Raw genomic sequence first — 21,912 nt, 5'->3', positions numbered from 1 at the left:
CGCACAGACGGGACTCCATGGTACTGATTCTAAAACGTAAACCTTATACCAGGAAGTAGGATGGCTTATGTTCTTAAGGACGACTCTTGGCTTAATGCCAAGATATAGGATGGAACGTAGCGCCTGCACTCCGGGACCGTACACGAGCCGGGAACTAAGCTGGGGACTTAAAAACACACGCACACGGGGACACGGGTCACCCTTGATACAAGAATGCCAACTTTATTATGCTCAGGGGAAGCTTATATAGGGCTCTGGCCACAGCTGCAGACTCATCAGAACCCACTCCCCTGCCATCAGGGTCTCGTGCTCAGAGCAGCTGCAGGCTGCTCAGAACACAGGAAAAAAAAACAGAAGTTCTTAAAACAGAAGAGAACTGCTGGGACATTTTGAACATAGGTAGATATCAGAGAAATAAGATAATGAATTATTTAAGGTTTTCAAAGCAGAGTCGCAGCGAAGCGCACCCGAGGGAGGGCCGTGGGGTGTTCTCTTCCCCCACCCCCAGATGGCATCGACGCCAGCGATCCGGCTGGTGTCGAGGGCTGTAAGACGGTGTACTTGTTGGACCGGCGCAGGAAGCTCTCTGAGCTCGGGGAGCGCGCACTACAGGTCTCAGAGAGCGCAGGCTATGCGGGGGTTCTGCGCTTCTGTGGATCCGACAATTGTCATTTCAGCTGAAGAAAAGTTTGTTATTACAACTATGAGCAGGAAAGATTACCTGTGGTAACTTTGATGAATCACTCTATACTTGCTACAGTCAGTTGACAATCACTAATAACAGCAACAGCCAGGTGGTGGCGGCTCAAACCTTTAATCCTAGAGCACGGGAGGCATAGGCAGGTGGATCTCTGTGAGTTCGAGGCCAGCCTGGTCTACAGAGCGAGTGCCAGGACAGGTTCCAAAGCTACACAGGGAAACCCTGCCTCGGGGGAAAAAAAAGAAATCAGCAACAAAAGAAAGACTCGACTTCATACCTCACTATGACACTCTGGTTAAAAGTGTCATGTATGAATATTATGCAAGTGAAGAGATAATCCTTTGCCTTTTTGATGAGACACAAGGTCAATACCAGAAAAGGAATGACCTCTAAACAACTTGACAACTGGGCTGTGCACAGGTTGTCAAATTTTACAAGAAAAGGCTGTGTGCCACCTGCAAGTTCTTCTCCATCCTCAGGAGACAGCAGGTGTACCATCTTAAGGCATTCCGGATTGTCTCGAACTCACAGAGATCTGCCTGCCTCTGCCTCCCGAGTGCTGGGTATTCGCCCGGCCTCCGGATTGTCTTGAAAGAGCAGTCCAGCTTGTACTGTTTTACATAGGAAATTCTTCGATATAAGCGGAAGTCTGACATTTATCAACCATAAATGGCTGGCGATTAGGGGCATCATCAACCACCTCACTGTTTCATCGTAAGCCTGGTCGTCCGCTCTAGCAGTCCGTGTCCCGGCGGAGAAGCTGTTACTCGCTTGACATCAAGTTGTAGAAATTCATCGGTTTTTTAAATTTTGGGAAAATGCTGGTTCATAAAGTCACCTGCTGCTACTTTCAGTTCGGGACAACCCAGACACTCTGCACGCACCCTTATACCAAACAATCTGAAGCATCGATTTGTTCCTTCGAAAACCCAGCACACATTTTCTTCACGGGTTCAATCTGGTACCGATTTGCTGCCTCTAACAAAGATGGGACATTGTTGCTATTCCCGGAAATGCTAGCAGCATAAGCAAATTCCACCAGTTGTTCAGTCTCGGGTTCATCATCTTTGAGTTCTACTTCAAAGGACTTAGATTCCAGCGTGTTAGTTGTGGACATTAAGTTTAAAAGGGGGACTGGCTGCAGCAAGGCCAACACGGTGAGCGGGTATCTTCTTTCCGGGACCAATGTCCTCTGCTTTCTCGTGTTGCTCATGACGTCTATGAAACCGGCGAGCAGCTTGGCTTCTGCAGGATCGGCAAGTCTCTTCTGGGTCTTCTTCTTGCTACTCTTCACCACACCGGAGGTGGTCATCCTCTTTTGCCCTCTGCATCTTCGCGACTTCACAGCAAGGGTTTGCCAGCTACATGCGAGGGTCGGGGCAGTGGCTCCCGGAATGCTACCAACTCCAGGGACTGCGGGACCGCCGGGTACTGCGGGATAGTCATGGACTGTACATTACTGTGCTACAATTGAGCACACAACTTATTAAGCAGTCTATTACTTGACTAGTGATATAATGTTCACTTGGGGCATCCCAAATAAGTAATAGTTTATAATTAAATCATCTTATTTATTTAATATTAGAAATAATTAGGACTAATTAAATACTAAAATGACCAAAAACTACAGAGAAACCTTGTCTCGAAAAGAAAAAAAAAAGAAAAAAAATACTAAAATGTATGGTAGTGTATTACAGTACAAATGCCTGAATACTAACAGTGTGTTTTCCTTTGGGGGGGTAGAATTCAATTTTTGTTGACAGTCTTCCTTAACACACCATTCATTTCCTTAATATTTTATACAAATACTTTGAAACATAGAAAAAGCTGAAATTCTATAGTGAATATACCCACCTGTGGGTCCTATCAGATGTTATTTTATGTGTATGAATGGGCCTTACTATGTCTATGTGTGTGTAGGTAGGCACCCATGGGCCCAGAAGAGAGACTCTGATCCCTTGGACTTGTCGTTACAGATAGTTATGAACCATGTTCCATTTCTAATACCCATATATTAATATAAGAATATTGTATATATAGTGATATAATACTTGTGTTTTAATAAATAAAGCTTGCCTGAAGATCAGAGTTCAGAGCTAAGCCACTAGAGGGCAGGGAGTGGTGGCACACATCTTTAATCCCAGGACTCAAGGCCACCCTGGACTAAGTAAATTAAATCTGTCTAAAAAGAGAAGCAGAGTTCACACAAAGGTGATCCCAGCACTTGGGAGTCACAGGCCTTTAATCCCAGCACTAGGAAGGTGGAGACAGGAGAGATAGGGCTGGGCAGAGCCAGGAATAGAAGGCAGGAGGAGACAGGAGCTCATTGCAATCTATAGCCTGCTGAGGACAGGATCAGCTCTTCATCTGAGCCTTTGTAGAGGTAAGAACTCTCTAATGACTAGACTGATTTGCTTTTCTGACCTTCATCTTAAAAAAGATAAAAGAAAAGAAAAAGATTACAGGTGGTAGAGAACCAGGTCCATCCCACACCTCTTCTCCTTTATTTCATGATCTCCTTCCATGCTCACTCCAGCCTGCGAAACGCTCCATTTTTAACTCTTGACACACCGATCCAATCGCGTCCCTAAACAGGGCCTCCCCATGGTCCACACCCAATGGATGCTTACTGTAAGAGTTCAGGTATCTGTCCACCCAGAGCGCATTTTAAAAAGTGTTATTTCGAGCAGGGCGGTGGTGGCTCTCGCCTTTAATCCCAGCACTTGGGAGGCAAAGACAGACAGATCTCTGAGTTTGAGGGCAGCCTGGTCTGCAGAGTAAGTTCCAGGACAGGCTCCAAAGCTACAGAGAAACCCTGTCTCGAAAAACAAAACAAAACAAACCACAAAATAATAGCCCGGTATGAGAGCTGTAATCCCAGCATGGAAGCTGAGAGGAGGGATTGCCATGGGTTTGAGGATAGCCTGGGCTACTGTGGGAAACCCTGTCTCAAATATGCACAAAGTGTGTGTGTGTGTGTGTGTGTGTGTGTGTGTGTGTGTGTGTGTGTGTGTGTGTGTGTAATGAAAAGTGTTATTTTGGGGAAATGACATTTACCCGGTAAAAACTTCAAAAGTAGTTTGTAAAGAGTGGGTCCCTCCCATAGTTTCTGGATTCTCCTCTCCACAAACCTACTCCTTTCTTGGGGCTCTCCCGTGTCCACCCCAGCCTGCTCTGACCAGGTTCCTTTCTCACGTCCCTTTTCTGGACACTGAGCTCCCCCAGGGTTGTCTTCAGCCGCTGGCTGGCGCGCCCCCTAGCGGCAGGACCGCGCGCCGCCGCAGCAGGACGCTGCTCCCCCTGGCGGCCGCGCCCCCACACTACAGCGGCCTAGCGCCCTGCCCCGCCCTAGCCTGCTCTGCCCGGCCGGGGGAGGGGTCGCGGCGGCGGCGCCGTCAGCGGCACCCGGGCGCTGGGAGCTTCAGGCTCCGGAGCAAAGATGGCGGCACGGGTGCTGCTCGCGCGAGGAGGCCTGCTGCGGCCAGCCGCCCCTGGCAGCTTCCTGCCCGGGCTCCGGTGAGCAGCGCCGCCCTTTCCGGGGCCCGGCCGGGGAGGGGCCGCCGTGGGGCGAAGGGCGCCGGGTCCCCCGGGGCGGGTGGAGGACGCCGCGGGAGGGTGGGGGACGGCCGAGGGCTGGCGTGGCCGGAGCGCCTTTCCGGGGCCCGCGGGGCTCAAGGTCACGGTCCTGCAGCCGCCGCCCTTGCCGGAGCCTCCACCCCGGCGCCGGCCTCGCGGGCCACGGCTGCCCGCAGCCTCCGCGCCCTGCGCTCCGCGGTCGCGGCGCTTCACCCCAGGTTGGGAAGAAGTGACAGGATGGCAGGTCCCCCGCCACCCTCCCGGGGAAGCTGCCCCAGGGTCCCGACTCGGAAAAGTCCTCTTTTGACTTAAATTTGAGAGCGGAGCGGATCGGAAAAGTAATCGACAGCGGCCAGCGGTGGTAGATGGCGGAGTTCACGTTCAAACTTTTTTTTCCCTTTCCCTAACCTCAGTGGATTCTGTGTTCAGTTGAACGAATCTGTCACTTTGACATTTTGGCGAAATAACCAAAAGCCGTCCTAATTTACCGGCAGATTCCTTGTCCCTTTCTTCCTTTGTATGGTTATTTTCTTTTTAAGCGGCTTTTAGGGTTTGTTTTTATTTGGTGTGTATTAAGTGTTTGCCTGCGCGTATGTGCACCACGTATGTGCCCGGTGTCAGAAGAAGATTTGGATTCCCCGGAACTGGAGTTACCGAGGGTTGTGAGCCGCCATGTGGGGGCTGGGAATTCAATCTGGGTCCTCTACAAGTGCAGCAAGTGCTCATATCCGCCGAGCCATCTCTCCCAGCCCCTAGTTATTTTTTGAGACAAAGTCTTGATACATGTATCCCTGGCTGGCCTGAACTTTCTGCAAACCGGTACCGGATTACAGATGTACACTACTAAGCCCACCCTTGGCTACTTGAAATGTTGCCTCTTTAAAACTTAGATTTATTTAGTGCACCTTTGTTTGCACGAGTGTGTAATTGGTTTTCTTCTGCCATGTGGGTCTGGGAAATTGAACTTAGTTCATCAGACTTAGTTAGCAACCAGTGCCTTTACCCTTTAAGCCATCTTACCAGCCCTGGAACAACAACTTCTTTTTTAAGATTTGTGTGTGTGTATTTTTACTTGCATATGTGTATGCGCACAATGCACATACCTGGTGCCTACAGGGGCGAGAAGAAAGCATCCCATCCTTTGGAACTCAAGTTACACAGGTGGTTGTGAGCCACTACATGGGTGCTGGGAATGGAACTCTGGTCCTCTGGGAAAGGAGCAACTGGTCTTAACCACTGAACCATCTCTCCAGCCCTGTGTGAACGTTATATAATATGGCCTGTTTGTTTTAGTAGCAATCTTAAGTATGGGGCGTGTATTTCAGAAGATGGAGCCTCACAGAGACTTGGGAAAGTGTGAACTCTGGGTGTGGTGTCAGGCCTATTGCCTTTTCTAGGACAGATGCAATTTTTTTTTCTTTGAGAGGGTTTCACTGTGTAGCCCTGCTGTCCTAAAGCTTGCTCTGTAGACCAGGCTGGCCTCAAACTCACAGAGATCCACCTTCCTCTGCCCCTGAAGTGCTGATATTAAAAGCATGCGCCGCCACTGTATGGAGGCAGATGCAACTTGTAGATGCAAATTACTTAAATCACGTGTAATGTATTTGCAAGTTGGATGAACAAGCAACTCTCACATCTGTGGCTACTGAGCAAGCCATCTAAGCCCCTAAAGTTTGTGTTTTGTCCCTTGGAAAACAGGTTTCAGGCAGCTGAAACTCGAGGTGTTCACGCAAGACCTAATGTAGAGTTGTAAAGCTGGTAACTTAGAGATTTGGACCTACCAGGTACCCCTACTTCCTGCTGGAGCCAAATGCCCTGTGGTTCCTTGACACTTTCACCCTCCCTCCTCCCTTTCTGCCAGTCCTTTTTGGGAGCCATCCAGAGAGGAGGAAGGAGGGAGGATCCAGGGCAGTATAGAACCTTATAAAGTTTAAGGTGTTGGGCTGTTCAAATGGGAAAACCAAATGTCTGGGCTCAGGCAGCTGGTGAGAAATGTCAGCATATAGGAATGTGGATAGACACCTGGGTTCCATCATACCGTGCGTGTTTTTACTGAGTTTTTGTTTTCGGTGTTTTGTTTTTGAGCCACAGTGATGGATAGAATTGTTTTTAAAAAAGACTCTGGCTAGGGCAGAAGCCGAGAAGCAAGCCCTAGTATGTGCCAACATTTGTGGGCTGATTGGGTCGTGGAGATTGAGCCAGCAAAGGCGACAGGGAAAGAGCAGCCAGCGCCGGCATTATGTGACAGCTGTGGGGATTATTTATTGGACTGCTCAGCTGTGCCTGATATGGCTAAAAGGTTAAGATGATGTTAAAAAAAAAAAAAGCAAACAGATTTGCCTACAGAAATGTTGGGGTGACCTTGCAGCGTGAGTTTCAGGAAGGAGTCAGGTGTGTGGGTTCCAGACTTGTGTTTTCTCCAGTTCATCTTATTTAGCTATGGTTTGTATTGGGCCCAGCGTTCTCAGCTGTCCACCAACAATCGCACTGATGCCTGAAGCCACTGGGAAAGGTTTATACCACCCAGGGTTTCATTCATGTCCCTCCCACAAAACACGCCTTTAATCCCAGCTCTCCGGAGGCAGAGGCAGGCGGATCTCTGCGAGTTCGAGGCCAGTTTGGTCTACAGAGTAAGTTCCAGGACAGGCTCCAAAGCTACAGAGAAACCCTGTCTCGAAATAAAAAGAAAAGAAAAGAAAAGAAAACTCTCCTCCCAGTAATGGAACATCTCCCATTTTCCAGGCCAGAAATCAGGCCTTCTCCAATCCTATGCTACCTCCCTCCCTGCCTTCGAATTGGTTGTCAGATCTGTTATTTCTGCTTCTAAATGTCTAGGCTCCACCGTCTCCATTCCCATTACCCTTAACCAGCAGCAGCACTTGTCTGGATTCCTATGAAGAATGTGAACTTGATTCCATCATTGAAGGGAACAGATAAAAAAATTCTACGAGGACATTTTTCCCATTATAAAAAAAAACCACACTAGCCAGGCTGTGGTGACTGGAGAGACGGCTCAGTGGTTGAGAGCGTGTACTATTGCAGAGGACCTGAGTTCAGATCCTAGCACCCACATCAAGCAGTTCATAAGCACCTCTAACTCTAGCTTCAGGGGAATCTGACCCCTCTAGGAAGCTGCACTCTCGTGCCCATCCCCCCATACACGTACACATAATTAAAAATAATTCTTTAAAAACCTGGTTACCATCAGAACTTGGGAAAGTGAGGTAAGAGGATTGAGACTCAGAGGCCAGACTGGACTATGTAATGAGACCCTGTCTCACCCTTCTGTATATGCATGCACACATTAGGATCCTAATCACCCCCTTCCTTCCCCAAGACCCTTCCCAAGAAAAGTAATAAAAGCCATTTGGAAGAGAATGGAAACATTTATTAGAGAGTGGGCATAGATGTTATGTTCCTTAGATGTGATAACAGCATATGGACCTTTGTTCTCTAGAGATATATGTCAAAGTATTCATTTATTTGAGACAAGGTCTCATTGCGTTGCTCTAGCTGGCCTGGAACTCTCAGTGTAGACCAGGCTGGTCTCAAACTCAGAGATCTGCCTACATCTGCCTCCTGAGTGTTGGGATTAAAAATGTTTGCTACCATGTCCAGTATATGCTGAAATATTAAGGTTTTATTATGTCTATACAGTTTTCAAATCTATAAAAATTAAAAAGAAAACATTTTACAAGATCAAATTAATTTTTTGATCTCCATGGAGTGCATAAGTTATCTTATTTCAATTTATCTGTGTTTGAAGTTTTTCTAAATGAAAAAATGGGGCCCGGCTGTGGTGGCACATGCCTTTAATCCTAGCACGTGAGAGGTAGAGACAGGTGAGTTCGAGGCCAGCCTGGTCTACAGAGTGAGTTCCAGGACAGGCTCCAAAACCACTCTAGAGGCAGATCAGGAGTTAGTTTATGGGAGCATTGCTTTAATATGAGACTTCTTACAACAGATCTGCCCAGTCTCCTTCCCCCGCCTGTGCTTCCTCTTGGCTTTGGCCATTACTAGCTTTTACAATGTTCTTTCTCCCGTGGCAAATGTCTCATCCTCTACATCTTTAGCTCAATGGGTGCTTCTTCAGGTGCCTCTCACCTCCGGGCCAACCGAGACCCTGCCCTCCGCGTCTTTCCGCCCGTGCCTCTCTGTCCCAGAGCTCACGTCACACTGGCTGTGATCCTCTCTCTGTCCCAGAGCTCATGTCACACTGGCTGTGATCGTGTTTCCCTGCTGTCACTGCAGACTCAGCTCTGGCCAGGGCCAGGTTTGTTCCGCGTATCCTTCCACTCTGGCCCCACCCCTAACATGCTGTGCAGTTAGCAAACACTTGAGGGTCCCTGAGCGAGGCCCACTGCTGCTGCTGTGGCCTGAATGTTAAATGTGTCTCCTCTTCATTTTGCTCTGACTAAACCTTGGCGCTAGCTTCACCTGGTAAGATCCTCTCCACCTCAGGATTTTTTAGGTTTGGTTATGTGTGGAGGTTTTGTTTTGTTTTGAAACAGGGTTTCACGCTATAGCTCTGGCAGGCCAGGAGCTCAATACATGGATCAAACTAGCCTCAAACTCAGAGATCTGCCAGACTCTGCCCCTCCCACGTGCTAAGAGTCACACACTTGGCAGGATTGGTTTTTCCTCTAGTTCTGACCCCAGGCAGGACCTCACTCGTACTAGGTATGCTTGCTCACCTAGCTCTGCCTTAAGCTATGCCCCCAGTGCCAGGGGTATCTTTTGAAAATATTCTTTCTCATCATCTCTGTATCGGGACTGTCCTTTGTCCCACCCGCTGAGTATTTATTGCGTGCTTCCTTCAACAATAGAGTCCAGGAACTGCACTCCCTGCCTGTGTTGCTGGCTCAGTGCGCCTCGGCTGCTTTCGGGCTTGTTTTGAGCCCCTGCTAGTACCACACCACGTCTAGGTGTAGCGCAGAAACCAGCCTCGTGTTGACCCCTTAAGCGGCTCTTGCTTCCCACTCTCTGCGCGCGTCTTTCTGAGCTCTTTGCTGTCCCAGAGTCCGTCCTCCGTTCCCATGACACTGTGTCCTGTACATGTTGTTCTGGCTAGGATGATCACCTGCCTTGTCCATCTGTCCTGCTTGGCCTCCGGGGCAGAGCTGCAGTATCGCTCCTGGATCCCTTGCACTCCTGACTGCAAGCTGATGACTCATCCCCTTGAGCTCTGGCAGCCTGTGTCGGCTGTGGTATCTGTGTTCGTCCTGGCTGTTTTCCCCAGGAGACTGTATGGGCGTCTGCTTGAACTTGGTATCAACAGAGCCTAGTGCACAGACCTTATTCTAAAGTCCAGCATTTGGCAAAAAGTGGGGAACTCTGCAACACACGCACACGTGCGCCCGTGTGTGTGTGTGTGTGTGTGTGTGTGTGTGTGTGTGTGTGTGTGTGTGTGTATATCTGTCTGTCTGGTTTTCAGTAAGAACCCAGGCCTTGCCTGGATCTTATCACTCCGGCAGCTCTTGGCATAGCCCTCTCCATATTTGGCTTATACAGTGAGATAGACTGGACAGTGTATCACACATCCTGTGCCCAGGACTGAACATTTTCATACCAGCTTTAGTCAGCTGATAGCTGACACCCAAAGAAAGACTTCAAAGTTTGGCACACAAAGCCAGGTGCACACGCTCAGCCGCAGAGATGCCTGTTTGGGAGGCATCCACGATTAGTAAAGACATTTTGAATGTTGTTTGTCCTTGCCACTTCTTAGCTCATCTTTTGGTCTCTCTAAGCCAGTCTTTTGCAAGACATACCTGGCTAAGTTGTTTTGAGGTTTTAGTGAACTACCATAGGCAAATGACATCAGCCAGTCCATGGAAAGAAATGTGGTCATTAGCTCTTAATACCCTTGAGCTCTAAGGAGAAAGAGAAAAGTGTCTCCAGGTTTTTCTACTCAATATTTAGCCTACAAATAGTTCTTTATTAGATTCACATATATAAAGTATTAAATAAGAATTGAATAGCCATGCATCTTTGCATTTCTGAAGGACACATTAAAAACAATTAGAGTGGAATTGGAGGCACATGCCTGCAATCTGAGCACCTGGGAGGCAGGGACCAGAAGGTTAAGAGTTCAAAGCTAGCCTTAGCTACATAGTGAATTTCAGGTCAGTCTGGGCTACATGAGACTGCTAGGCAGTTTGATTTTTTTTTTTTTAGATAAATAAAGGCCATGGGAAAAGCTAGCTAGTACTAAGCAAGCCTGTCTGGACTTCACCAGTGACAATCATGGCAGAAATCATGGATTCTGTGCTCCGTGTACAGTTCATAGAGGAATCCAGAAGAAGGAACTGGGGCTCTTGGTGCCAGAGGTCCCACCAAAGAGTGCTTTCCTCGAATATCCTACATAAAGATGAATGCAGGGGAGAGGGCTTGGGAAGAGACTAACACAGAAAGTTTTCGGGCACACTGATAGAACAGCTCATTCAGAGCAGACAGAAGGACCAGCAGAAGAAGTGGAAAAATAGTACAAACTTTCCAAAGGGGGTGGGGGCAGGGACGGTCCCTAAGAAAGGAAAGAAATAGCGTAGTTTTTCTCTTCCAAACCCATCGCATTACCTGGTGCAAGCGCAGGCAAGATGCAGTCAAGACTGATAACTCCAGTCAGCTCAACCACACACAGTTTCTCACCCAGCTCCTTTGCTGGTGTGACTGCCCTGTGCTGCTTTCGGTGAGAAAGAACCGTTGGAACAAGGGACCCTCTGGCAAGAGTGACTTCAGGCCACCTGCCAATGAGCTGTCTTCCCAACTCTGGCCGCCTCTGGGTCTGAATGATCTATTGTATACTCTGAAGAATAGGAGAAACCGGTATTCACATGACTTCATACATGTTTAAGAGACTTATATGTAACTAAATAAACAACAATCTACAGCTTAGAAAAAATATTTCAAAGATTTTATATGTGTGTGTGTGTGTGTGTGTGTGTGTGTGTGTGTGTGTGTGCTTTGCCTACATATGTGTGTACCATTTGCATGCCTGGTGCCCATGGAGGCCAAAGGAAAATGTCAGGTTCCCTCCCTGGAGCAGGAGTTACAACAGACAGTTGTGAGCTGGCATGTGGGCACTAGAAATTGAACCCTAGTCCTCCAGAAAAGCAGCCAGTGCTCTTCGCTGCTGAGCCATCTCTTGTCCAACTCATTAAAAAAAATTAATATGTGTTTAAAATATTTAAACATTGCCAAGCAGTGGTGGTACACGCCTTTAATTCCAGCACTCAGGAGGCAGAGGCAGGAAGATCTCTGAGTTCGAGGGCAGCCTGGTCTGCATAGCAAGTTCCAGGCCCCACCCAGAGAAACATAGTGAGACCCTGTGTCATATAACAACAATGAAACCAGGCTGGGCATAGTGGTTCACACCTAGATTCAGAAGAGAGAAACTAGAGGATTGCCACAAATTTGAAGTCAATCTGCATATACAGGGAGGTCCAGGCCATACAAAGATGCATAATGAGACTGTCTTTTTTTAAAAAAAAAAATAAGTTCTGTAAATTAGCATTTTAAATTTTTCATTGAAATAAAATGTGCTATGATTCATTTAGAGATTCTTCAAAATAAGGTTTTTTTTTAATATTCAGAGAATGGGTTGATAACCAAAACAAAAACTATATGACGTCAAAGAAAAAGAATCTCTATGTAGCCCAGGCTGCATCAAGCTCTCTGTCCTTCTGCCTTAGGCTCTGGAAGGTTGAGATCGTTAAGATTTATTGTTTACCATTTTTAGTTATGTGTCTATGTGTTGGTATGTACCTGTGAGTGCAGTGCCCGCAGAGGTCAGAGCTGCGGGCTCCCCTGGAGCTGAAGTTACACAGTGGCCCACTGTGGACGCTGGGACTGCGCTCAGGCCCTCTGCCAGCACAGCAGCACACACCTGCTCTACACTGGGGAGCCATCTCTCCACTCCCCAGAAGCAACGTCTAAGCCCTTTCTCGCTATCAGATGCTATTCTTAGTACTTTAAGTGTGTCATATAGAAGCATGTACGTTTTTGCACTTAAAAATGTACAAAAATGGGGGCAGCACGATAGCTCAGTGGGTAGAAGCGCTTACTACACAATCCTGATGACCTGAGTTCGACCCCCAAAGCTCAACTTAAAAAAGTCAGCTGCAGGGATGGAGAGATGGTTCAGCGGTTAAGAACACTGGTTGCTCTTCCAGAGGTCCTAGGTTCGATTCCCAGCACCTACGTGGTGGCTTACAACCACCTGTAATGAGATCTGGTGTGCAGGCAGAACAGTGAATACATAATAAACAAACAAATAAATATGAAAAAGAAAAAAGCCAGCTGCAGTGCTCCACAGCTGTAATCCCAGCGCACCTGTATTGAGATGGGAGGTGGAGACGGAAGTTTGAGGCCAGTTAGCCTGGAGGATGCAGTGTGTCAGAAAGGAGAGAAATGACTCTTGTCACTCGGTTCTCCACATGCTTGCTGCGGCACACACACCTATGCATAGACACACAGTATATACATTAAAAATAAAAATACAGCAAGTTAAAGTCCAGCCTGGCTTATACGAGCCCCTTTCTTGAAAGAAAGAAATGGACAGGCAAGATGGCTCAAAAAGTCAAACAAAAAAAACACTTGCTGCTCAGGTCTGTCCCAAGTACCGGAACCACTGTGAAAGGAGAGAATTAACTCCCAAATTTGTTCCTCTAACCTCTGCACTTGTGAGTGAGACAAGAGGATTGCCCTGAGTTTTCTGCTAGCCTGGGCTACAGAATGATGGTGGCTAAAGTGCTCACACAAGCAGCACAAAGAATGTATTTAAAGCTCCAAACCGCTCTTTTAAGTCGAGCCTCAGAAGGTTGAGTGAATCCTCAAAGCAAGCCTACTAGCTAGACTAGTCATGTGGTGAGCTCTAGGTTTGCCGGAGAGACCCTGCCTCGTTGAAGACGGGGGAAGCAGTCAGGGGCAAGTTGCACATCAGCCTCAGCCTCCAGGTGCACACCACAGGCATACATGAAAATGGAGGGGGACAGAAATCTTTCTTTCAAATTATAAAAAATTTATTATATATGTAGAAAATTGTATGTGTGTCTGTGGAGTTAGTTCAGTTAGAAAAGTCCTTGTAGAGGACTTGAATGTGATTTCCATTACCCACCCTCCCCTTCCCTCTCTCTCTCTCTTTCTCTCTCTCTGTTTTCCAAGACAGGGTTTCTCTGTGTAGCTCTGGCTGTCCTCACTCTTGAACAGGCTGACCTCAGACTCAGATCTGCCTGCCTCTGCTTCTCAAGTACTGGAGTTAAAACTGTGCACCACCATGCCTCGGGAGGTGTGGCGGGGAGTGTTATGGAAAAAAACGGTGTGCTTCTGCAACTATGAAAGAAGTTAACAAACATTAAGGTTGTGAAAACATTCAGTCAGAATATTCTTTTCTTTTCTTTTTTTTTTTTCGAGACAGGGTTTTTCTGTACCTTTGGAGCCTGTCCTGGAACCAGCTCCTGTAGACCATGCTGGCCTCGAACTCACAGAGATCCGCCTGCCTCTGCCTCTTGGGATTAAAGTGCTGGGATTAAAGGCGTGCGCCACCAGCGCCCGGCTCAGAGTACTGTTTTTATTCTTTCCTAGAAGAGTGACGTCCTCAAGTCACAGAGCTCGGGAAGACAGCTGGCTCAAGTCCTTATTTGTCAGGAAGGTGGATCCAAGAAAAGATGCGCACTCCAACCTCCTGGCCAAGAAGGAGACAAGCAGTCTGTACAAGTTACAGTGTGAGTATCGGCCAGCTGCTGTCCTTGTGCGTGGCTCCGTCTGTCTGTTCATACGCTCATCACTGCATTTTCTTTTCCTTTCAGTTCACAACGTTAAGCCGGAATGCCTAGACGCATACAACAAAATTTGGTGTGTATCTCAAACTGTCATTTCCTGGGGTGGTGGGAGGCACCTCTAATGATTTTCATGTGTTGGCTCAGCTAACACTCCATAGCAGAAGCGATATCTTTGATACCCCTAGAGCTGAGTGCTCAGAGGTTGGCCTGAGTTGGGGGGGTGGGGGGGACTGCCAGGGGCATTTTGGTTCTGAGCACTCACAGCTCCCCCATCAGGACTCAGAGGACCCTCCCATCTACCTGTGACTGACCTTGAGTCCCTTCAGGCCTTCAGGCTGCCTGTGGTTAAAGATCTCCCTTTCTGGACAGCCTGGAGGGTTAGCAATTATAAGTGTGACCTCCACTGTGTAAGGAACTGGGGTGGCCTTGGTGACAAGGTCTGTATGCCAGCACATGAAAGGTGAACACAGAAAGATTAGGAGTTCCGAGTTGTTCTTGACCACATAGTGAGTTCCAGGCTGGATGGCAGCTTAGGCTGCAATGTGAAACTCTTTCTAAAACTTCAAAAAATTCAGCTAGATGTGGTGGTGCATGCCTTTAATGCCAGCACCCGGGAGGCCAAGAGAGGCCAATCTCTGTGAGTTCAAGGCCAGGTTGGTCTACACAGTGAGTTCCAGGCCAATTAGGAGTACATAATGACACCCTATCTTTATTTTTCCCAGCAAGTTAAAAATAAAGAATCTGGAAGCATGGCTCAGTGGTTAAGAGCACTTACTGCTCCTGCAGAGGGACCTGGGTTCGGTTCCCAGCACCCACATGATGATAACTTGGTTACTTTTCTGTTGCTGTGCTGTAATGCCATGGCCAAGGCAACAGAAGAAACATTTTTTTGGGGCTTCCCATTTCAGAGGGTGAGTCTGTGGCCATCATGGTGGGGAGGATGGCAGGCGGGCAGGTAGCTGGTAGAACAGTTGCCCCTAGCTTGCATCCTGATCCACAAGCAGGAGGCAAAGAGAGGGAGGGAGCTAACTGGGAATGGCACTGACTTCTAAAACCTCAAAGTCTAACCCCCTCATGACACACCTCCTCCAACAAGGCCACACCTCCTCATTCTTCTCAAACAAAGTCCCACAAACTCAGGACCAAGCATTCGAATATATGAGCCTATGGGATCCTTTCTCATTTAAGCCCCACCAGGCCAATGGATATAGCGCCTTCTTCTGACTGCCACAGTCACTGCATGTGCATAGTGCACAGGCAAAACTACCTATACATATAACACAAAAATAAATCTTTTTTTAATATTTATTTATTTACTTATTATGTATACAGTGTTCTGTCTGTGTGTATGCCTGCAGACCAGAAGAGGGCACCAGACCTCATTACAGATGGTTGTGAGCCACCATGTGGTTGCTGGGAATTGAACTCAGGACCTGTGGAAGAGCAGGCAATGCTCTTAACCGCTGAGCCATCTCTCCAGCCCCAAAATAAAAATAAATCTTGACCGCTTGTGGTGGCACATGGCTTTAAACCCAGCACCTGAGAGACAAAGGCAGGCAGATCTCTTGAGTTCGGTGCCAGTTTGGTCTACAAAGAGAGTACCAGGGATACAGAGAGAAACCCTGTCTCAAAAAACACTAATAATAATAATAAACCTTTAAATAAATAAATATAACCAAAACCAAAAATGTTTATCTCTTAGTTTCTACACACACACAAAATGACATTTTCTCTGTGCTTTTTCATTTGTTTTTTTCCTTTTCTTTAAAATTCTTAGCAGCACCTGATCCCATAACCTAACTGCTGTCTGGTCTTTAGGGACCCCTGTCAAGAGCTCTGCCCGACCCACCCAGTTCTCAGTACAGATACCACCTGTCTCCCAGCCTCTGCTTAAATATGGCCTGGGCTTGTAAGAGCAAGTTTGGGGCCCTGCACAAAGAACTGACTGATTTCCTATGTGGATCCATGTAAATGAAAAGCTCCCCACTCCCACCGCCCCGGACCTTTCCAGACCCCAGCTTGGTTGTCTGTGCTGATGCTGCTCCCCCACAGTAGCTCTGCTGCACACAGCAGGGCACAGAAAGAAACTCGTCCCAATTTATCCTCCCCACCCCAGATCTGCATTATTTATGAACAGTCCTGGCTTATATATCAGGCATATTTAATACCATATCTCAAGTTTTTTTTTTAAATCAATGTACACAAAAAAGTAAATGCCACCTCTCAAGAAATAGACTTGGGCTATCCTTGGTAGTGCACACCTGTGATTCTAAAATTCCAGAATCTGAGGCAGGATTGTGAGATCAAGGCCAGCCAGGAATATGTAGTAACAAGGCCTTATCTCAAAAGCAACTATAAAGTTAGGTGGATGTGGTATCATGTAGCTCTAATCAAACACTGACATGCTGGGAGGGCAGGGGTCAGAGGCAGGAAACCAATGCAAGTTTGAAGCCCGTAGTTTACATAGCAAGTTCCAGGCTGGCTGGGGCTACAGAGTAAATCCTGTGTCCAAAACAAAACTCTGGGGGCTAGAGAGATGAATCCGTGGTTAAGAGCACTGGCTGCTCCTCCAGAGGTCCTGAGTTCAATTCCCAGCAACTACGTGGTGACTCAGAACCATCTAAAATGGGATCTGATGCCCTCTCTGGCGTACGGGCACACATGAAGACAGAGCACTCATGCCCCTCCCCCCAAAAAAAAACTCACAAAAAAACAAAACACTGAATAACAACATGTAGTGCCTGTCACCAACCACTGTAATTATGATGTATTGTCAGCAGATAAATGGAATCAGTAACATTACTTTTTTCTTTCAGGTTTTTGAGACAAGGTCTAGTATTAATTTTCTATATAGCTATGCAGGTAGCATATGCCTATAGTTTTTGGGAAAAATCAGTCCCGAGTTTAAAGTCATCAGCCACATGAGACCGTGTCTACATATAGGAAGGTTTCTGTGGAGTCAGGCTGGGATAAGACACCTGTTAAAAGTCACACATGGCTGTGTCAAGGCTCAGCACCAGCCCTGCTCTTCATTGTGATACTTCTGAGATCCCTGTAACTGGCTGAGTTATGCGGAACCCATTGTTGCTTCACGTGTATATTTTATTTTGATTCTTCCAGTTGTTAACCACGCTGGTGGCGTTGGGGACTGGGGGGGTGCAGCTTGGTTCACATCACCACTATACCTGGCTGTCATCTTTCTTCCCAAAGGCCTTCCCACTGCTTTGCCCCGCTGGGCAGCCAGTTGCTCACCTCTGGCTTGAATGCTTCTCCCCGCTTTCTGGTTTCTTCCATGATCTTGTATGTCATTCCCGACTTTCTTTCTTGATGGGAACTAGCAGAGCTAACTTCTGTAAACATCGCATTCCTCAGCAGCTTTTTTCTCCCTTCTCCTGAAATAGCAAAGAGAGCCCTGGCTCCTGGACTCTGGGACCTTGGTCCTTTGTAAACACCTTTATCACACCGCAGGAGTCTTGTAAATAACCTGGGGTTAAAACCTAAGCTGTTGGTGAGTGGGTGCTGACAGACAACGGAGGAATTTGGCTAACACTTCAGATCCGGACACATCTTACAAAATGTTGTGGGGACTGGAGTGATGACTCAGTAGTTTAGAGGATTTGTTACTCCAGCAAAAGACTCTGTTTGACTCCTAGCACCCACACAGTGGTTCACAACCGTCTGTAACTCTAGTTACAGGGAATCCAGTGCTCTCTTCTGGCCTCTGTGGGCACCAGAGTTGTTGTAATAGGAGTGGTGGGGCTGCGTCCCCAGCACCCCGGCCGCCTGCTAGCTTATGCCTCGAAATAATTACACGGACACTGTATTCTTTTAAACACTGCTTGGCCCATTAACTCTAGCCCTTACAGGCTAATTCTCACATCCTGATCAACCCACCTCTAATAATCTGTGTAGCATCAGTCTTACCGGGAAAGATTCTAGCCTACATCCATCCTGGGTCGGAGCTTCATCAATTGCATCTGCCCGGGAGAGGGGAGCATGGTGTCTCTCTGAGGCATCTTACCTCACTTCCTCTTCCTCCCAGCATTCTGTTCTGTTTATTCCTCCCATCTGTGTTTTAACCTATGAGGCCAAGCAGTTTCTTTATTACTTAACCAATGACCTTCCTCCATCACAGAGTCACACATGGTACACAGACATACATGCAGACAAAACATTCATACACATGAAATAAATAAATCTAAAACAAACAAAACATGTATGGATGGTACGGGCTCTGTTGCTAGAATACATAGGAAGTGGTTGTGTTTCAACTGACGCTCCCGTGCTGTCTACCAGGAAATCTCTCCCCAGTTTAATCAGCATTGCTATCTCTTCTCTTTAAGTCAAGAAGTATTACCAAAGATCCATGAAGGCAAGCAGTACCCTTGTACCTTGGTGGGGACATGGAACACGTGGTATGGCGAGCAGGATCAAGCCGGTAGGGAACAAAAGTCTTTGGGATAAATACCTTATTTTGTAAATGTGGTGCTTGTTTTTATAGTCCTTTTCAAGTTCCATTCTGGTTTTACGGATCAAGTGGTTTCTACAGTAACTCACTGTAAAAGTTACTTTTTTAATGTTCAAATCTGTTATGAAAACTTTGTAAAATAACTCAAGGGCAGATACAGGCACACTACAATGTTGTACTGTATTCCTGTGGTGGATACAAGGCGCACTACAATGTTGTAGTATGTTCATATGATAGATACAAGGTGCACTACAATGTACTGTGTTCATGTGGTGGACACGAGGCACACACTACAATGCTGTACTGTATTCACGTGACATGCATTCTGTATTGTCAAGGTAAAAATGCTTCGAGACTCAATGTGTGCTATCTTTTAAAATGCATTTCAGTCCACCTCTGGAGGTACGAAGGAGGCTATCCAGCCCTCACGGAGGTCATGAATAAGCTCAAAGAAAACCAGGTAACAATTTGTGTGTGTGTGTGTGTGTGTGTGTGTGTGTGTGTGTGTGTGTGTGTGTGTGGAGAGAGAGAGAGAGAGAGAGAGAGAGAGAGAGAGAGAGAGAGAGAGAGATTGATTGATTCTTGTGTAGTATAATGATTCAGGGTGTATTCACACAGAACTTCATAAAGACACCAGCTTTTGTTAGTAAACCGTTTAGTTTTCATAGTAGAAATTTCATCATATGAGTTCTTAAAATTGTATGTAAACATGAAATTACTAGTTTTTGTTGTTGATGTTTATTTGTTGGGATTTTTTGTTTGTTAGGTCTTTGAGTTTTGTTGGGTTTTTTGTTTTGTTTTTTCAGAGTTTTGTTTTGGGTTTGGTTTTGGTTTTTTGAGATAGGGTTTTCTCTATGTAGTCCTGGCTGTCCTCACTTTGTAGACCAGGCTGGCCTCGAACTCACAGAGATCCACCTGCCTCTGCCCTCTGAGTGCTGGGATTAAAGGCGTGCACCACCACCACACAGCCAAAACTACCCGTTTTAATACTATCACAATCAGAGCTCCTGCATGATAGCGCCTTGAAACTGACAAGCCTGGACTCTGACACTGGCCACGCTGCATGGTAAACTCAGCCCTGGATGACAAATAGAAGCTGTCAGCCACAGCATTGTTTGTTTTGTTTTTGAATTTTTGTTTGTTTGCTTGAGACAGACAGTTTCTTACAGCTTGGGCTAGCCTCAAACTCTTTATGTACCCAGGGATGTCCTTAAGTTTCTGATTTTCCTGGCTTTTCAAATGCTGGGCTCACAGGTGTGTGCCACTATCCCTGGTTTAAGTGGCACTGTGGATCAAACTCCAGCTCAGTGTTTAGAGGGACTTGTTGCTCTTCCAGAGGACTGTTGAGTTCCAGCATTCACATGGTGGTTCACCACCACCTGGAACTCCAGTTCCAGAGGACTGTTGAGTTCCAGCATTCACATGGTGGTTCACCACCACCTGGAACTCCAGTTCCAGAGGACTGTTGAGTTCCAGCATTCACATGGTGGTTCACCACCACCTGGAACTCCAGTTCCAGAGGACTGTTGAGTTCCAGCATTCACATGGTGGTTCACAACCACCTGGAACTCCAGTTCCAGAGGATCTAATGCCTTCTCTGACTTTCCAGGGCACCAAGCACTCATGTGGTACACACACATACATGCAAAAATAAATAAATCTTTAAAAGAAAAAAATCTGGATACATTAGGAAGTGAGAAGGCACGCTCTATCCGTTATTTCCATGCAGTAGATAAAAATTAAGATGGTCTTACTTATGACCGTGTTAGCCTTTGCAATTTGGTTGTTACTAAAGTCTATTTATAAGTATCCAAAGATTTCATGAGCATTTTTTTTCACCCAAAGGAATTTGTGAATTTCCGTAAAGCCAGAAGCGACATGCTTCTCTCCAGGAGAAATCAGCTGCTGTTGGAGTTCAGCTTCTGGAATGAGCCCGTGCCGAGATCAGGACCCAATATATACGAGCTCAGGTCCTACCAACTCCGAGTAAGTAGTGAATGCAGGCCAGGCCTCCCTGCACAGCTTCCTGATGCAGACAGTGAAACGGAAGTGAGCGTTTTGTTTTGTATGTTTAGCATCTTACATATACTTTTCAGGGGTGGTGGCAGTGATTGGAAATAGGGTCTCCCATAGCCCCAGCTGGCCTTGAATTTGAGCTCCTGCAGTAATCTCCCGAGTGCTGGGATTACAGATAGCCAGCATCACATCCGGCCTGTATTTTGATTTGACCTATTTTCTTCCAGTCTAGTCTTTTTGTTTTACTTTATTTTCTCTTTCTCACCTTTCTCATCCTTTTTCTTCTGCTAAATTCTTTTGTATTTATGGCATTATGTATAATGTTTATTACTTGATGTTTTTCCAAGCAATTTTCTTTTTTTTTTAAATTATTTATTATATATACAATGCTTTACCTGCGCGTGAAGGGGATTCTCAACCAATCACCTTGTTTGGGGGGCACCAGATCTCATTACAGGAGGTTGTGAGCCACCATGTAGTTGCTGGGAATTGAACTCTAGAATAACAACCAGTGCTCTTAACCTCTGAGCCATCTCTCCGTCCCCCAAGTAATTTTCTTGAGGCTGACTTCAAACTTGGTATGTAGCCAGGGATAGCCCTGAGCTCTTGGTCCTCTTGCTTCTACCTCCTGAGCACGGGGATCAAATGTGTGCACCACCACACCTGATGTACACTGTGCTGAGGGTCCAGCCTGGGGCTCTGTGTGTGCCAGGCAAACACTATTAACTGAGCTGTGTTACATCTCCAGCCCCAAACAACTTTCTGTTCAAGCGCAGAAAGCACAGATATGCAGTAACTGCCCTCGCTGAGGCAGGAGTGCCTCAGAAACCCTGAGTGCTGCACAGATTGTACAGCCCTGTCTGAGTGAGAACAAGAGGGAGCCAGGCCTGGCAGCGATGGCTTTTCATCCCAGCACTTGGAGGCAAAGGCAGGCAGATCCCTGTGAGCTCAAGCCACCCTGGTCTATATAGCAAGTTCCAGCCCTGGTCTATATATAACAAGTTCCAGGACAGCCACAGCTCCATAGAGAAATCCTATCTCAAAAAAATAAAATAAAATAAATAAATAAAATAAAATAAAAAGGGGGGCTGGAGAGATGTGAGGTTAAGAGCACTGATTGTTCTTCCAGAGGTCCTGAGTTCAATTCCCAGCAACCACATGGTGGTTCACAACCATCTGTAATGAAATCTGGTGCCCTCTTCTGGCCTGTAGGCATACATGTAGACAGAACACTGTAAACAAAGTAATAAATAAATCTTTTTTAAAAAAGATTAAAAAATGAGAATGTGGGGTTTGTTTGTTTTTTTTACGACTTTCTAGCTGTATCTCTTCTGTGACTAATAATAATGACCTAGATATAGCCCCATTTTTATTGG

The 21,912-nt window shown here is 46.6% G+C and overlaps 1 protein-coding gene and 1 pseudogene across 2 annotated transcripts in view; one reads left to right on the top strand and one right to left on the bottom strand.

Annotated features, from left to right (window-relative positions):
- Positions 1-440: 440 nt before the first annotated feature.
- Positions 441-3,801, bottom strand: LOC142850926 (kelch-like protein 7 pseudogene; annotated as a pseudogene).
- A 257-nt stretch (positions 3,802-4,058) lies between these two features.
- Positions 4,059-21,912, top strand: part of Nipsnap2 (nipsnap homolog 2) — a 29,643-nt gene continuing 11,789 nt past the window's right edge. The window contains exons 1-6 of one of the 2 annotated variants that reach the window (XM_075977924.1): positions 4,059-4,216; positions 13,856-13,995; positions 14,080-14,125; positions 18,396-18,490; positions 18,910-18,980; positions 20,366-20,506. In XM_075977924.1, the coding sequence (XP_075834039.1) occupies positions 4,140-4,216; positions 13,856-13,995; positions 14,080-14,125; positions 18,396-18,490; positions 18,910-18,980; positions 20,366-20,506 (570 nt within the window). In that variant the 5' untranslated portion in view covers positions 4,059-4,139. The remainder of the gene's footprint in view (positions 4,217-13,855; positions 13,996-14,079; positions 14,126-18,395; positions 18,491-18,909; positions 18,981-20,365; positions 20,507-21,912) is intronic. The other variant, XM_075977930.1, reaches the window with a different exon arrangement.

The sequence above is a fragment of the Microtus pennsylvanicus genome, chromosome 1 (assembly GCF_037038515.1).
Source record: "Microtus pennsylvanicus isolate mMicPen1 chromosome 1, mMicPen1.hap1, whole genome shotgun sequence".
Classification (NCBI taxonomy): domain Eukaryota; kingdom Metazoa; phylum Chordata; class Mammalia; order Rodentia; family Cricetidae; genus Microtus; species Microtus pennsylvanicus.
The sequence above is the reverse complement of the archived record's forward strand: the minus strand, read 5'-3'. Positions and strand labels throughout refer to the sequence as shown.